Raw genomic sequence first — 14,312 nt, forward strand, 5'->3', positions numbered from 1 at the left:
AGGCTACTCTGAGACTCCATAGTGAATTCCAGCTCAGCCTGGGCTAGAGTGAGACCCTACCTCGAAAAACCAAAAAAAAAAAAAAAGTATGCTATCATGTACATTAAAATTATTAAGCTACATAGGCAACTGTCTTGGAAATTATTTTCATGAAAACAAATAATCCATAGTTCCATTCTACTATCAAGGCAAGTCATGTGACAGTTATCCAAGGCATTTCCAAAATCTGCAATCGCGGCTCCATCATCTTCATTGCTCTGCCACAATTTAGCACCAAGTAACCCATCTGCAACCAGAGAGATGATACAGGTATATTCAGTTCCCTTCCAGTCTTTTCACACAGAAGTACACCTACAAGTATGAAAGCATTTGAACCATGTTATATTTTAATTTGTAGAGACAAAAATGACAAGCAATTTATTTACATAAAACTGTACAAAAGCAAATTAAATTATGTAAAGTATTTCATAAATAGTTGGACGAGTGTTTTCATACATTTCGCCATGTGTAGCATAGTTGCGTGCATAGTGACTCATAATAAATGATGAGAAATTGTTCTCTGCTTCACTATCAACAACCAAGTAGCAGAACAATAGTCAATGACTTAACATTACAGACAGATCGTACCACACTGAATGCAAGTGCTTTAAAATGTAGGAAAAGTTGTCTGAAAGTAAACCCTAGGTAGCTTTAAAAAAATGATGCCTCCCCCAGATGTTATATACCACTCCTCTGCCGGGGTCATATAACTAGATATACTCTATTCCTGACCAGTTAAGCTCTTTTTGTCTATTTTTTTTTTTAATTTTACTTTTTTTTTAAGAACGCATCTATTTACCACTGAAATCTGAAAATGACATCTGTCTTTAGATTTCTCAAAACTGTTTTTGGATGGCTGTTTGATTCTTGGTGGTTTCTTCTGGCCTATGTGTTTAATTTTATTTTCCTATAACCCAGCTTCCCAGGGTAGCCTTTCAGACAGATGCCCTCAGTACCGTGTCAGTTCTTCTACCCATAAAAATAATGCCTCCCTTGTTTTCTGAAACTCAGGCAGAAGGCCAGTCAAAAACTATCCAACAGTGATAACTGGAAATTCAGACAGAGTAGCAGATTTTCAACTGATGCTACAGATATTTTAATACACAGAAATTTATATAATGAATTTGTAAATGTGTCCCAATGGATAATGCATGCAAAAGTCCTCAAGAGTGTTGTGTACAGAAAACATGAATTGTTCATATACTGTACAATGAAAAATGAAAGACCAACTAAAAATAAACAAAACAATAAAATATCTAAATCAATAATTTACTTTGCAAAATGGCCTGATGTCTCCCCTGATCATATCTCCTCATGGTGCTATGTAGCCAAGGATCACACCTTCCAGTGAGATCTAAGCAGTCCATATCAATGCCTTAATTTTGTTTTATGAATGAACAATATTTAAGACTGGTCCAGTATCTGAGTTTCCTAGAAGGCAAATTTTTCATATACTATCTATTATTTTCAGAAAATAAACATGGATAAATATACAGAAGCAAAAAAGTTCGGAATAGCCCATTTCCCCTCATTGTCCAAACCCAACAACCATTTTTTTTTCACCATAACATCAGGTATAAAAGGCACAGTTGCTTAATTTGCATTCACTCATTTATTTATTTTTTTATTTTCTTTTTTTTTTTCAAAAGCACTCTATATATGGAGTGGCTCCAGATTTAACCTATTCAAAATAAAAGTCATACAAACACAAAATATATTTCTGTGTCATGCCAGCTCATTATATAATAAACATGTTATGATAGCTAATTCTACTAGAATTACAGTGAATACTTACAGTACACTGAATTTTATTCTTTCACACCCATTTTAGTTCTAATGAGAAGTTTACGAGTTAAATGACAATGACATGGATGTCTTGTAAGTGGTGCAAACATCATTGTGGAATGTGGATCCAATTCATCTGAAGGTCCAGTGTGACCCGTATTAGCTTTATAGACCACAGAAGGGTTTTAAGTGAGAGTGAAATGAGCTATCTAATGGTTTCAAGTGTCCCATGAAAGAAAGAAAGAATGCATTAAAAAGAGTGTTGAACAGCTGTGTTATGCAATTATTTCCTTTGTAACGTGCAAGAAAAATATGTATACATTTCATAAGTATCTTTAGAAGTATTTTGTCTTAATAGGTACTTACAGATTATACAAGGCAAAACTGCTTAAATGCAGTTTCCTAACAAAGTACTAGAATTGCATCTTTCCATAGTGTAAATTATAATCAAACATAAATATGTTCAATTATTGAAATTTTAGTCCCATGTTTTTGTTTCCATTACATTTTTTTCATCCTACCTACTACACACAAACTAACATCAAATGAAACCCCACTGAAGAAATAGAATAAAGAAATGATCCCAAAAGAGTACCCCACCAAACAGAAGTATTTTTCCAAGATAAGTATTTTGATGACCTATAGTGATTTATCAACCCATATTCCAGGTTGCTTCATCTTATAGACTAAGAAACTCTGCAAGGCATGAAAATACCCAAAGCTACATTATGACTACAATTTTCTAGAAAGCCCTCAAGGCTATGCCTTAACCAACTTCCAAACATTCAGAGATGAGAACTTTTGCTCTCTTTACCTGTTATCCCCTTTTCTGTTCATGGATTGTCACTTTCTTTTGAGTGTCCCAGCTTAAGCTGCAATGGTATGAAATCATCTTGCATAGAGCAAATGGCTCAAAATTTGCATGTTCTGTTAGACTTGAAAAAAGTCCGTGTTTTCCAACTTTGAGATGCACAGACTGTGAGAAAGGTTACGTCCAGGACTCTTCTCTTTCATGTTCAGACCGGAATTAAGACAAACATTAAATAATATAGAAATTTCACTAAAGACAAGTCCAGTATGGTCTTGCCTTGTTTAAATGTGAGTTTTAAAATGCTTCAACATTAATACACTTGTGCTGCACGGAAGTGTGCACTGAAAAAGCAAGAGAGACCATTGTGATTTGAAATGATAGTAAGACCAGCAAGAGTAGCTGCAATTCTAAAATGACAATAGCAGACTCATTAAGAGCATTTATACCAGCATGTCTTTTTCTAGTCCACTACCCATTAATATGAATATAAAAAAGTGGAATCTTCCCTGACAGTATTATAGGAAACTAACCTCAAACCTCCATCAGTTCCTTATTATATGAAAAATATGTCTCATAAGTTTTTCATTTTTCTGAGGGTTCAAATTAAACATATTTGAAAAGAACAATGTTTTTGGGCACAGGCAAAGTCACTGTAAAGTAAACTAGCATTTGAGTCTTTCTACGTGTATACTGGCATGGGTTGTTTTTGTACATGAGTGGATTTCCATGTCAAGCCCAAATCTACTTCATGGCATCTCTCATCTTCCATATGAACTTTGGTCCCATAATGTCATCACCATTCACCTTTTGCTGAAAAGACTGGTTCTGTTCCAAAAAAAAAAAAAAAAAAATCTGCAAGTCGTAATTAGTGGAGTTGATATACATAGTTAAATGTGTCTGCGTATCCAGTGAATATATGGACTTGAAGTTGATGCCCTTGACCTCAACAAAATAACCACATCTAGCAGTTTGGGACTAAAATCCCCACTGAGTACTCTTTTCCTCTTAGCGATTGTTAGAATTCCAAGGCCAGTATCTTCCAGAAATGCTTTTTTTCATCATACACTCCCTCCTGTTTATATATAGGGACTGTATCAAATATAGAAGGGTGCTATTATTTTCAAGAATCACCTTTAATGGTGATCACTGTATTTGGATGGTATGTCTGAAATATATTTTGGATGGTATGTCTGAAATATATTTCATTAATATATTTTACTCGTCCTGCTTTTATGAACCAGCCAGATGATACTCGAACAAAATCAAAGTGACTGAAATCATGCTTCCAATTAGGGATGATGAGGCTATTGTGTTCTGCTAATCAGGCTTGTTGCCACGAAAAAGAATACCAAAACAAAAACAAAACAAAAACTTGCAACCATCTTTTTTTTTTTTCTTTGTGGAGGGGGGAGGAAGGGGGCTAGGGAAAAGAGAGTAGGTATTGGGGATCATGCAAGTACCAAGAATGGATTCTATATTGTACATTTTAATCAGGCTAACCATTCACTAATGGCCTGATCTGGAGGCAGAAGTGGCAGGCAAAGGTTTGTGTCTTTGGTAGCCCCCTCTTTGTGGTTAAATGGTTTTGCTCTGTAAAGATTTCTCTTCCCCTCACTCTCCTCCCACATCAAAGGAACACTGCTGTTTCTTCTTGGTGCCTACAGATACACTTCTCTTCTAGTGAGAGTATTGACGGGAGATGGCTTATATTCCCCTGTTTTGGTCAGGGGAATATCCTCGGGGTTGGCTTCCTCATTTTTGCTGAAAGTAGCTGCGCTGAAGGTGTCGTAGGATGAGGTCAACTTTTTGTTCAGGAGGTTTCTGTTGCGGTCACCCATGATGGCGGCCTCCCCGTTGGCCAGCTTTTCCTGGCTTCCTCGTTCATCGACAGGCATGAAAGTGGAGAGTTTGGGCTGGCTCTTCTTCCTCTCCGGGGATGTGCGGACGGGCATCCAGCAGGAGTCCGAGTGGCCATACTCGTCACACTCACGGGTGCACTTCCCAGTCAGAGCTACATCTGGAAGAGGCCTCGAATCTGAAATCAAGCAGAAGAAGCCGTGAGCGCGTCGTGCATGCATCCAAAGGCTTCCCTGACCTGCATGGACCTGCCGCTCAGCACTCCACACGACACTTATCATTGCATATATATTAAAGATAAGGTTTTGCAAAAATAATAATAATAATAATAATAATAATAATAATAATAGGAAAGCTAAGAGAAAATGATACATTTAAGTATGTAGAACACCAGTTACATTTGTGATTCATATGGGACATGCCCATGCAGATATGCTCAAGTGCTAAGTACATATGGATATTTCTATGATATAAATTTTTTTCCACTTCAATAAGAAAAAAATATTAAATCCAGAAAGACCATTTTCTGTATCCATAAATTATCCCGGGAAATGGTGTGCGTTTGCCAATTGGATTTCTTCTTGCTTATACATTATTCATAGATATGCAAATATGCAGAACCTTATATTTAAAATACATTCTAAAACACAAAGGTGACTGAGAAGTATAAATTAATGAACACCACATTATATGGTTAAAAAAAAAATACAAAAGTAAAGGACAAAGTGGCTAAAGGTCTGAGGACATTAGCAATGGCACCACTTGCCACACCCCAGCCCACATATTTTTCCCCACCACCATGACAAATGACTTAACATGTGCTGTAGGCCACACCCTGAGAGTTAAGTGGAAATAACATTTGAAACAAATCTGCTCAGTGGAAATCTGAAGTGTAATGTATTGAGTATATGCAGTTAAGTTCCTGAATGATGAAATGCCACATATTCTTAATTAATGTTGTTTCCCAATGCAATGGGAAATATATTTCATTTCTTAAAAGCCAAATCTTTTCCAAAAATTCTTAGGGTGCAAGATTAAATATTATAGTGAAGAATTACTGTTATGCATAAAATTATAATTGTAGCTGTCTTTGGAGAATGATTGTACATTCTTTTAACATTGAAAACCTTTTTAGGAGCTTTGATTTATGTTGTGTTTGTGTGTGTAAGAGAGAGAAGGAGAGAGGCAGAGAGAGACAGAGATAGTTCTCCTTCACTGCAACAGATTTTAAGAGAATGGGTTTTATTAACGTCTTTTACAGTTTAATATATTGTCATAATAAAAAATTGTAAGACATAACTCCAATGCATGACATATGAATATTATTTTACATAAGATTTGTGACATAAAGACAGACAAATTTTAAATCCTTCCAAAACATTTCCACACAGTGACTTGTTTTAAAATGGAAGCAAGGGATTTTTACATTTTTCCTAACATACTTGTAGCTTTCTTTCGTTTATTTCCATACCACCTTTCACAATTTAACATTTATTAAAGTATTATTAAAGTTCTATTCTGATGGGGAGCGAGGGAAGAGCGTCAAAGGGGTGGGAAACACTAATCTGGACCCAAATGGCAATGGTATCATAAAATTCTACTTCCTAAAAGACAGATCAAATGGCTGAACCTTCACTAGACCCTTACAGGAAACACCTAACCACAAGAGAGGGTAGGATCAAGTCTAACCTAAATCTTCTACATCTTTCCTCCCTCCCTCTCCCCCTCCCCCCCCCCAACTCTTGTACATTAGTTATTTTTTTTCCCTCATTTTCTTAGTGGGCACTGAATGTAACCCCCACTACCAGCATGGGGCTATCATCCACAATGAGCTTTTGATCAGAGAAATCTACAAGGTTTCCTAAAAGAATGACACACTTCTGTCAGAGTACTTGATGATCCACCAAAGGCCAGTGGTAAGACCCTATTGCTGAAGACTCCATTTGCAGCTGACACGTAAAATGGAATGGCATGGCTGGAAGCCAGGAGAAAGTCAGTCCCCAGACAGTCAGCGTGTCTAGTGCCAGAAGGTGCTACATGGGCGACTAGGGGGAAATGACCAATATCTGTCCAAGCAACTCATGGTCTAACCTAATTAGCAGCAACAAATAACCTGGGGTGATGCCCACACAAGTGCAATAGTGGCACACAACCATGGTGGGGAATCAACTGCTCTTGATTTGGCTAACTGATCCCCTCAGTAGTACGGGACCCATAGCTGGAGGTGGGAAACAAGTCAGAACCATATCCAAACATAAGCCCACTCTCCAATATCAAGCTACCATCAATCATTGGGTACAAGGGCCTACACCTATTAAACACTATCAAAAAAGTAAGTGTTATCTCAATTTTCCAGGTGCTAATTTACTCTCTGTTGGAGAATCTGCTTCTCTTTTTCAGATAAATGCAGATCCTAAGGAGAGAGCTGCCCCATCATGTCTCAAAAGGGGCCCGACTGAAACTAAGGACAATTGGCGAAACAAGCAAGGGTGATGTTTTTCTGATGAACCCGATACTAGCACAAAGGGGAAGGAGACCAACACAGAGAAAAATCAACTCCTACCAAATCAGAGAGCCAGAGCCTCAGAGGCCCCCAACACCCAGCCCTGAAGCAGACCAAAAATGAACCCAACATGGCTCAGGGAAATTTTGTGGGAAGAATGTCAGAGTCACATGTTGGGTCATGATATGCAGAGACATTTATCGTACCAATAACTGCGGGCTAACTGCACAGTGCATGACCCATTTACATTAACAAGGAGGGACCATTGGGAGGGGGTAGGTCATGGATGAGCCTCATCAATGGTACCAAACTGCCTGTATTTAAAAATAAATTAAATTTTTAAAAAAGAAAAAAAAATAAAGTTTTATTCTGCAAGAGTTCTAAACTAAAAATTGATGGTAATTATTTTCCTTAATTAGTGGATAGCTGAAATGTTGACATGTGTCAGTCCACCACGACCATTTTATGTGCAGATTTATATGTGTGTAAGCTTTCATGTGTACTTGGGTAGATGGGCAGGGCACAGGTTGGTATCAGATGTATTACTCAATTACTTTTTACCTTATTTTTTGGGACCCAATCTGTCTCTGAACTTGGAATTCACTGACTCAGCTAGACACACTAGTCAACAAATATTAGAATCTTTCATTCTCTGCCTCCCCGGTCCTGGGATGACAAGCGCATGCCACCACGTCTGGCTTCTTTCACATGGGTCCTGGGGACCAAACTCAGGTTCTCATGCACATGTGGCAAGCATTATACACAATGTGGCAACTCTCAGCCACAGTCCATTAATTTTTTTTAACCCTTGGGAAGGGAATTTTATGCTGTGTGTTGAGGTTTCACAAGAAAATCCCAGCAGTTACCATGGGAAATCTGCATTTACTTCTAGCTTTCCTCAAGGTAAATGCAAAGGTAATTTTACTGCAGATATTCATGCTTCTGTCTGATTAATGGACAATTCCTTTTAATTTTACCATCAAATGAAAATAATATTCTTTTATGATAAATTTTCTTTATTACATCTCTTACTACAAAAAAAAAAAAACAAAAACAAGAAAACTGCCAGTTGTAGTGGCACATGCCTTTAATCCTAGCACTGGGGAGACCATGGTAGGAGGATCACAGTGAGTTTGAGGCCACCCTGAGACTGCAGAGTGAATTCCAGATTCCAAGTCAGCCTAGGCTACAGCGAGACAATAAAAAAATCCTGCAAACCTTTATTTTAAATTTGATTTTCATAATCTGGTTGTTTCATGCAAACAAACAGCAAGTTCTTTGGGAATATATCCTATCAAAGTAGTTAAAGTTGATATAAACACAGAAGAAAATTAAAAATGCAAAGTTTAAGGTCAGACATATCTCTTATGCTAAACTTTTATTTTTCTGAAAAAATTCAAAGTTTTTCCTGTGAGAATTTTTATCAAGTACACATCCAACTTTGGAAGTTAGTTACTGAACTAGGAACCATCTTCATGAATGTGGTTGTCATTCCCAAAATTGTCTAACCCAAAATTATTTCTCATCATTTCTCTGTTTATTTATGTCTCACTATGTGTCAGTTTACTTGCACAGTCTGCTGCTTTTGGGGGATATATTTGTGTTTCTGGTTGGAAATTGATCGTTCTTGTTCTCTGGTTTCCTTGAAATGCATTGAGAAACAGATTGGAAATCTATACTGATGATCTAACAACTCCTCTGACCCTTTGCTTAACTTTGGTTCATAGACTACTAGTATGTCAAAAGAAACTATATTCATTCAGAATCATTCATTTCCCAATTAACTCCAAGTAAAGTGTACAATTCTCCACTTCCATTTTACTTCATAATCTAGAGTCTTTCTTGCTAAACATGTTTTCCTCCTAGTGCTCTTAACAAAAGACAACTTCTCTTTTCTGCCATAATCTACATGCAAGCTGCCACATCTCATTCCAAGAAGTATGATTTTTAATAAGGATCTGCTGTCATTTCCAAAATCAAACACTTGATTGGGGACCACAGTGGAAGTTGACAAGCCTAATTGGCTGAGACATGTTGCTGTGTTTGTCATCAAATTTAGAAAATAATCAAGAAAGGCTATAAGGAAGTCATCAAGAGCAATCAGAACTTCCAGTCTTGATGATAGAAATGAATCTTCAAAAGCAATGCCAATGATTAACAAATGCAATTTGTATTATGATGTGATTTATTAAGCAAAGGTGGGAGTGGAATGGTATTTTTTCCTTGAGTATATATTTCTTACTTTAATTGTGCAGACACGTATTATGATTATTTTATTTATTTATTTATTTTAAATTTTTTATTTATCTATTTGAGAGCGACAGGCACAGAGAGAAAGAGAGATAGAGGAAGAGAGAGAGAATGGGCGCGGCAGGGCTTCCAGCCTCTGCAAACGAACTCCAGAGGCGTGCGCCCCCTTGTACATCTGGCTAATGTGGGACCTGGGGAACCGAGCCTCGAACCGGGGTCCTTAGGCTTCACAGGCAAGCGCTTAACCGCTAAGCCATCTCTCTAGCCCTGATTATTTTAAAAACAGAAAAGTTGTTCAGAAATTTGGAAACTGTCAAATTCTTTCTTCCATAGAAGATACACTTCAAATGTCCTGCAAGTTTGTGTGTGGGATTACAAAGGTAGACTTTATAGAAGTAGTATCACTTTTTACTTTTATTAAATATTGTGTTTTCCAACATCTAAGAAAGTTATCGTATGCTTTCAGTCAGTGGGATTCCCCTAGATTTTGACCAGAGAGGAGATGGGAAGCAGGAGCCCTGAATCTGGCTATGTGAGATTGTACAAATGGTTGTAAACACAAAACATTCTATACGAAAATGTAATTCTATGTAATCATTTTATACAATAAAGTCAGTTGCGTTGTCAATAAGTCTTTTTGTTTTCACACCTTCCCTTCACAATCAACCTTACCAAATAGTGGAAAGATTACAAGCAGAAATGCTCTTCATTAAATCTGTCCTCCTCTAACATTCCTTGCACAAGTCTCTGTTTTGAACTATTGATCCGCTTTACTAGAAAGACTGCACCATTTCACAGAGCTAAGTTCCTTTCTTAGGGGGAGAAAAGAGAAATTCCAACAAAAAGTGCATTTATAAGCCATCGTAATGTCAAGGAGTCCCCTACTTTGTTTGTTTCACTTATTGCCTCAGCGGAATACCTAAGAGGATGGAGGCAGGGAGGGGTCACGTCTGTGGAGAACTGAGGCCAAAGGATAAGTGTTTTGACTTTCGCTTTAGTGTTTTCCCATTATGCCACGGTGCTCCCCTCTAAACTGTAAGAGCTGAGTTATTTAGAGGTCAATCGCAGCTCCCCTCCCCCACGCCGTGCCCAGAAGAAAAAGCCCCAAAGGAAAGAGTAGCATATCGGAGCAGCACAGAAACTAGATGCCACAGAGTCACATATTTACTACCTAGTGAAAAGGATAGCGAAATCGCCATAAAAACCGTAAATCTCCTAAACTCGAACAAAACCCCGTACTAATTCGAGAAGTCAAGTTATCTCCTTCACCTACTTTTTGTTCTTGTTAGGCAGGGAAGATGTATGCATGGTGGGCGGACCTCGCGAGACGCTGTGACAATGACCTGAACAAGAAGCCGCACGTGGATAATATGCAGAATCATTAGACGTAACAGGAAAGCCCAGATTTACAGAGGTGCTTAATGTTCCCAGAAGCCGCCCTGCTTCCTTGGAGGCATCGTTATTACAGGGGAACTCAGAAGATTCATTAAGATGACTGAAGACAGCAAAGCGGGAGAAGGGAGCTGGCGTGTGCAGAGGTGCCTCCAGCTACAGCGCCACTCCCGGCCAGTCTTGGGATTGCACATACCCAGTTCCGTCTTACTGAAAGAGGTCATGCGTGTGGACATTTAAGATATGCCCAGTAAGACTATTTTTTTTTAGAGAATCTATATGTATGATTTGCTTATTTGCTTTTACCTTTGTTTTCAAAAATTATTTAATTTTAAGACTGCACGAGATAAATGGATTGCTAGTCAATTTGTTGACTTTTCAAATGCTCACGAGCCCTTCAATTTGTTCTCTAACAGCAAACACATGTACAATTTTAACAATAGTTTACAAAATTCTAAAAGCAGGATATTGTGATTTTTTTTTCTTTCTGTAGAAAAAAAAACACATTTCCACCTGGTTTTCTTTCTTTAAAAATATCTTTTTTTTTGGAATCTAGCAAATGCAGTTTTGAACAATGAAAAGCCCTGACTCAAACAAGGCAGAAGGCACAGATGAACACCCGACGTTGTTCTTTGACCTTCACAAGTGCGTTTTAACATTCACATGCCTGTATTCACACACACATATATGCAAACACACACATACACACCCAAGGAATTGAGATATCATAGAGTCAGTGTGGGGTACATTCTTGGACTTCCAGCACCTGGGAGGTGGAAGCAAGAGGATCAGGAGTTCAAGGTCATCCTCACTACATAACAAAGCTGAGAGCATTCCAGGCTACGTGAGAGGTTGTCTCAAAAAGAAACAACACAGAAGAATTAAGAAATTACACTTGCAATCCCAAAGATTGAGATCTAAAAGCAGGAGGATCAGTAGTTGGAGGCCAACCTTCAGTAGTCAGATTAAGGAAGGCCTATATGGACTATATTAAGAACTTGTCACAATAAATAAGTAAATATCCCTTTTTTGAAAAATAAAATATCAGCCAGGTGTGGTGGTGCATGCCTTTAATCCCAGCACTTGGGAGGCAGAGGTAGGAGTATTGTCATGAGTTCAAGGCCACCCTGAGATAGTGAATTCCAGGTCAGCCTGGGCTAGAGTGAGACCCTACCTCAAAAAAAAAAAAAAAAAAAATATATATATATATATATATATATATCTTATAAACCCAATTTTAAAAAATAATTATTTATTTATTTATTTGAGAGTGACAGACACAGAGAGAAAGACAGATAGAGGGAGAGAGAGAGAATGGGCTTGCCAGGGCTTCCAGCCTCTGCAAACGAACTCCAGACGCGTGCGCCCCCTTGTGCATCTGGCTAACGTGGGACCTGGGGAACCGAGCCTCGAACCGGGGTCCTTAGGCTTCACAGGCAAGCACTTAACCGCTAAGCCATCTCTCCAGCCCCATAAACCCAATTTTTGTTTTAAATCTTTATTTATTTGAGAGAGGGAGATAGATAGAAAGAGGCAGAGAGAGAGAGAGAATGGGCATGCCAGGGCCTCTAGCCAATGTAAATGAACTCCAGACACATGTGTCACAATGTGCATCTGGCTTACGTGGGTCCTGGGGAAACAAACCTGGGTCCTTAGGCTTTTCTGTCAAGCCTTCTCTCTAGCCTTCTATTTTTCTTTTAATGCTTCTTGACTTCATGTTATACAAAGATTATTTTTCCTAGAAGTACCTTAAATTATATTGAAATCTGGTGGACTATGAAAATATCTTGTAACAAGTTGAACAAGAGGAATGGAGAGATTGCTCATTGGTTAAAGTGCTTGGCTGCAAATCTTTACAACCTGTGCTCAACTGCCAGTACTCATATAAATCCAGATGCACAAGGTGGCACATGCATCTGGAGTACATTTGCAGCAGCTAGAGGTCCTGGCGCATCCACTTATTCATTCTCTCTCTCTCTTTGCAAGTGAATAAGAATTATTTTTAAAATATGATAAGCAAAAAAATGAAAAAAAGTGGTAATGATATGAAGAAGTATTTTCATGTTAATTTTGTATTTATTAGTACAAGTGAAAATATCTCTTGCATTAAGATAATTAAAATGTGATTTATGTTAAAGTGGCTGTTCAAAAACTGCTTATGTTAGCCTCATCATATAAGATGCAGGAGGAATCATCAGAAAATGTGATTGAGCTATAACTTTTTATTTTGAAAACATTTATTGCAATCAATAAAATTAGGGGTGAGCATCAATGATACAGAAATTTCATACTTCATTGGACTTGACTTTTTTATGTAGATAACTGAAATGCTGTACATGTGCCTCTTTGAGGAACTTAAGAAGACTATGTTGGTAAGGATGTAACAGACCACTGTCAGATAGATGGGACTCTCTGCTTCATGACAACCATTGACTATGTTAACACTTTTTGATTGAGTAGAAATGTATAGTTCCATTTGTATCAGTCTACACAAAGGTTGTTAAGGTTCCTAGTGTCCTAGACATCTAAATTATCACAGAATTACTTGACCCAACAAAGTTAGTAGGGAATTCACTTCTGAGTCTTCTACCTAACTTCAGTACTTTCTTCAAAGGGTTACAGTACCATCATTGCAAATAAGATAAAATAACATGGATCCAGAGCATAGGGAGCATGCTCACTGGCTAGGGTTGCTTGCTTGCAAAGTCGGCCTGCCCACGTTTAATTTCCCAGTACCCACACAATGCCAGGCACACACAGTGGCACATGTGTCTGGAGTTCACTTTCAATGGCAAGAGGCCCTGGCATGCCCGTATTCATATTCTATCTCTAAAATTTAAAAAAAAATGGATAAGTAAATAAATAAAATGTACCCAATTTAGTAGTCAATGGAACTAAGAGACTAAAAATTAAGGCAAGACATTGTAAGCAGATATTAAAATAACAGAAGGATCATCTTCATTCTGAACTGTGAAGATTTCATGAAGTAGGTTCATCGTTGGTTTAAGTGATGAAGTAGGAGCTCCTTCGGATCTCCTCTTAAGTGCCTCTGATTGTGGTTTGAACGTGAAGTGCACCCCTTGGGCTCATAGGCTTAAGTACTTCAGACCCAGCTGGTGGAGCTGTCGGGATGCTGATGGAACCTTGCTAGAGGAATTGGGTCACAGTGGGACAACACACCTCAGGTTTCATAGCCCAGCCCCACTTCCTGTTCATCCTCTCTTCATCCTGACTGAAGGCAATACAAGCAACAGGCCAGCCACTCGTGACTGCTGTGACTGACACTCCACAATGGAAAGAGTCTCCTGGAACTCTAAGGCAAAATAATCCCTTTCCTTCCTTAAGCCGCTAGTTGGGTGTTTGTTTCTAGCAACAAGTAAGATATACACCTCTTAAGGTGTGACTGAACTGCTCCTAGTGAAGAGATGTTGCCAGCGCTTTGCATCCATTGACGTTGTGTGAGCTTCAACAACTAGAATGTGCCAGAAGTGATGGTAGGCTGTGTCTACACTCCATTTTTTTTTTTTTTTTTTATGTAGGGTTTCACTCTACTTCCGGCTTACGTGGAATTCACTACATAGTCTCAGGGTGGTTTTGAACTCATGGTGATCCTCCTACCTTTGCCTCCCGAGTGCTAGGATTAAAGGCATAGGCCACCATGTCCAGCTAAACCTC

At 38.3% G+C, this 14,312-nt stretch overlaps 1 protein-coding gene across 2 annotated transcripts in view; it reads right to left on the reverse strand.

The window, feature by feature from the left end:
* Positions 1-360: 360 nt before the first annotated feature.
* Pcdh7 (protocadherin 7) overlaps positions 361-14,312 on the reverse strand; it is a 450,933-nt gene continuing 436,981 nt past the window's right edge. For both annotated transcript variants that reach the window (XM_004656106.3, XM_004656105.3), the window contains exon 4: positions 361-4,670. In XM_004656106.3, the coding sequence (XP_004656163.1) occupies positions 4,294-4,670 (377 nt within the window). In that variant the 3' untranslated portion in view covers positions 361-4,293. The remainder of the gene's footprint in view (positions 4,671-14,312) is intronic.

This window comes from Jaculus jaculus, chromosome 11 (genome assembly GCF_020740685.1).
Source record: "Jaculus jaculus isolate mJacJac1 chromosome 11, mJacJac1.mat.Y.cur, whole genome shotgun sequence".
Classification (NCBI taxonomy): Eukaryota; Metazoa; Chordata; class Mammalia; order Rodentia; family Dipodidae; genus Jaculus; species Jaculus jaculus.